Raw genomic sequence first — 1,721 nt, 5'->3', positions numbered from 1 at the left:
ACCCCTCACTGCTCCGCCACTCTCAGACAGCCTTTGCAAAGGTCCCTAGAAAACTTGAAAGGGTTCAGAAAAGATTTACAAGGATGTTGCCAGGGTTGGAGCTTTAGGGAGAGGCTGGGGCTATTTTCCCTGGAATGTCGGAGGCTGAGGAGTGACCCTATAGAGGTTTGTAAAATCATGAGGGGCATGGATAGGGTGAATAGCCAAGGTCTTTTCCCCAGAGATGGGGATTCCAAAACTAGGGGGGCATAGGTTTAAGGTGAGAGGGGAAAGATTTAAAAGGGACCTGAGGGGCCTCTTTTTCACGCAGAGGGTGGTGCGTGTTTGGACGCTGCCAGAGGAAGTGGTGGAGGCTGGTATAGTTACAACATTTAAAAGGCACCTGGATGGGGACATGAATAGGAAGGGTTTATGGGCCAAATGGGACCGGATTAATTTAGGATAATCTGGGTCGGCACAGACGGGATGGACTGAAGGGTCTGCTTCCGTGCCGTACAGCTCTAGGGTTCTGTCTGCCCTCTGAGCTCTGCAGCACGGTCTGTCTGTCACTCGGTGGAGTGTTTGGTTTGGGAAGGTCCTCTGCTTGTGATGTGAATAACGTTGCCGAGTGAGTGCGATCTCCAGTGTGGTACCTGCACAGTTACATCAGTCAACAAGGAGGTGCCTAGCCCTGAGCTCATCATCCCGTCTGACCGTAAACCTCACGCGAGCTCGCCAAAAGTGCTGCGCTTTTCTGTTCTTAGCCCTGGCTTTCAGTAAAAGTGACTGTGAAATAGTCCCGTTGTGGTTAGAGAAGCTGCTGACGTCATTTCGGGAAGGAAATCTGCTCGTCTTCCAGACTCCCTCCCATTGCTTGGACTCCCAACCCCCGCTGCGTTCGACACTTGCCTGGCGCCAACCCCATCCCCACCAGAGTGGCCCAATCGAGGAACACCCCACCCCAAGGAGTTTACGGTAAACGTCTCCCTAGACTGAAACACGTCAAGGTGCCCAGCGCGCAAAGGAAGAGGGGCCCGTGCCCACAGCTGGCGTGTTTCCTTTGCTGCGTCCATTCTCGGGGGTCGCTATTTGAATGCAACGTTTGTCGCCCCTTTCCCCCTAGTTGTGCCCCTTAAGAAGGTTGGGTGGGGGGATGTGGGTTGTAGGGGGCCATCCTGACCACAGTCTCGAGCAGACGGTGTCCGAACCAAACTCAGACAACTCTCCAGCCATAATCAGACTCGAAACGTTAACTCTGTTGCTGTCTGCCCGTCACGCTGAGTTTCTCCAGCATCCGCTGTGTGTCAGTTTTATTTGCACGCTGTCACTGTCCCCCTTAGGGAGGGAGCGGGCGCCGTCGGAGGGTCGGCGCCGAGGGGAGCGGGCGCCATCGGAGGGTCGGCGCCGAGGGGAGCGGGCGCCGTCGGAGTCCCCGTCTAATGCACGTTAAATCCAGTTTAATGTACGCCGCATGTGTGAGAGGGTTTAGGGCCACAGTGGGGAGGCAGAGAGGGCGTTGGGGGTCAGACATTCCACCCCCACCCCCCACCCCGTGCCCAGCCGTGCATATTTACGAATGAAGGATCACAACCGAAATGGCCAGAACCTGCTGGGACTAAACGGCTTACAACAGCCAGCCAGCTCTGTCACCGTCGGCGATGAGCGTGTGGTGACAGGCTGAGACCATAAAACCGGCGCTAGGCAAATGCAGGCTCTTCCCATTCCAAACTGTTCCCTCAGCA

General features: G+C 55.7%; 1 protein-coding gene across 1 annotated transcript in view; it reads right to left on the bottom strand.

Moving 5' to 3' along the window:
- The window catches only part of LOC125488312 (histone-lysine N-methyltransferase SETD1A-like), a 6,099-nt gene extending 5,047 nt beyond the window's left edge, over nucleotides 1-1,052 (bottom strand). The window contains exon 1 of the mRNA XM_048621263.1: nucleotides 954-1,052. Within this exon, the coding sequence (XP_048477220.1) occupies nucleotides 954-1,052 (99 nt within the window). The remainder of the gene's footprint in view (nucleotides 1-953) is intronic.
- Nucleotides 1,053-1,721: the final 669 nt, after the last annotated feature.

The sequence above is a fragment of the Rhincodon typus genome, unplaced genomic scaffold (genome assembly GCF_021869965.1).
Source record: "Rhincodon typus isolate 14 unplaced genomic scaffold, sRhiTyp1.1 hic_rhity00000330, whole genome shotgun sequence".
NCBI classification, from domain to species: domain Eukaryota; kingdom Metazoa; phylum Chordata; class Chondrichthyes; order Orectolobiformes; family Rhincodontidae; genus Rhincodon; species Rhincodon typus.
This window is presented reverse-complemented; position numbering and strand designations above follow the sequence as displayed.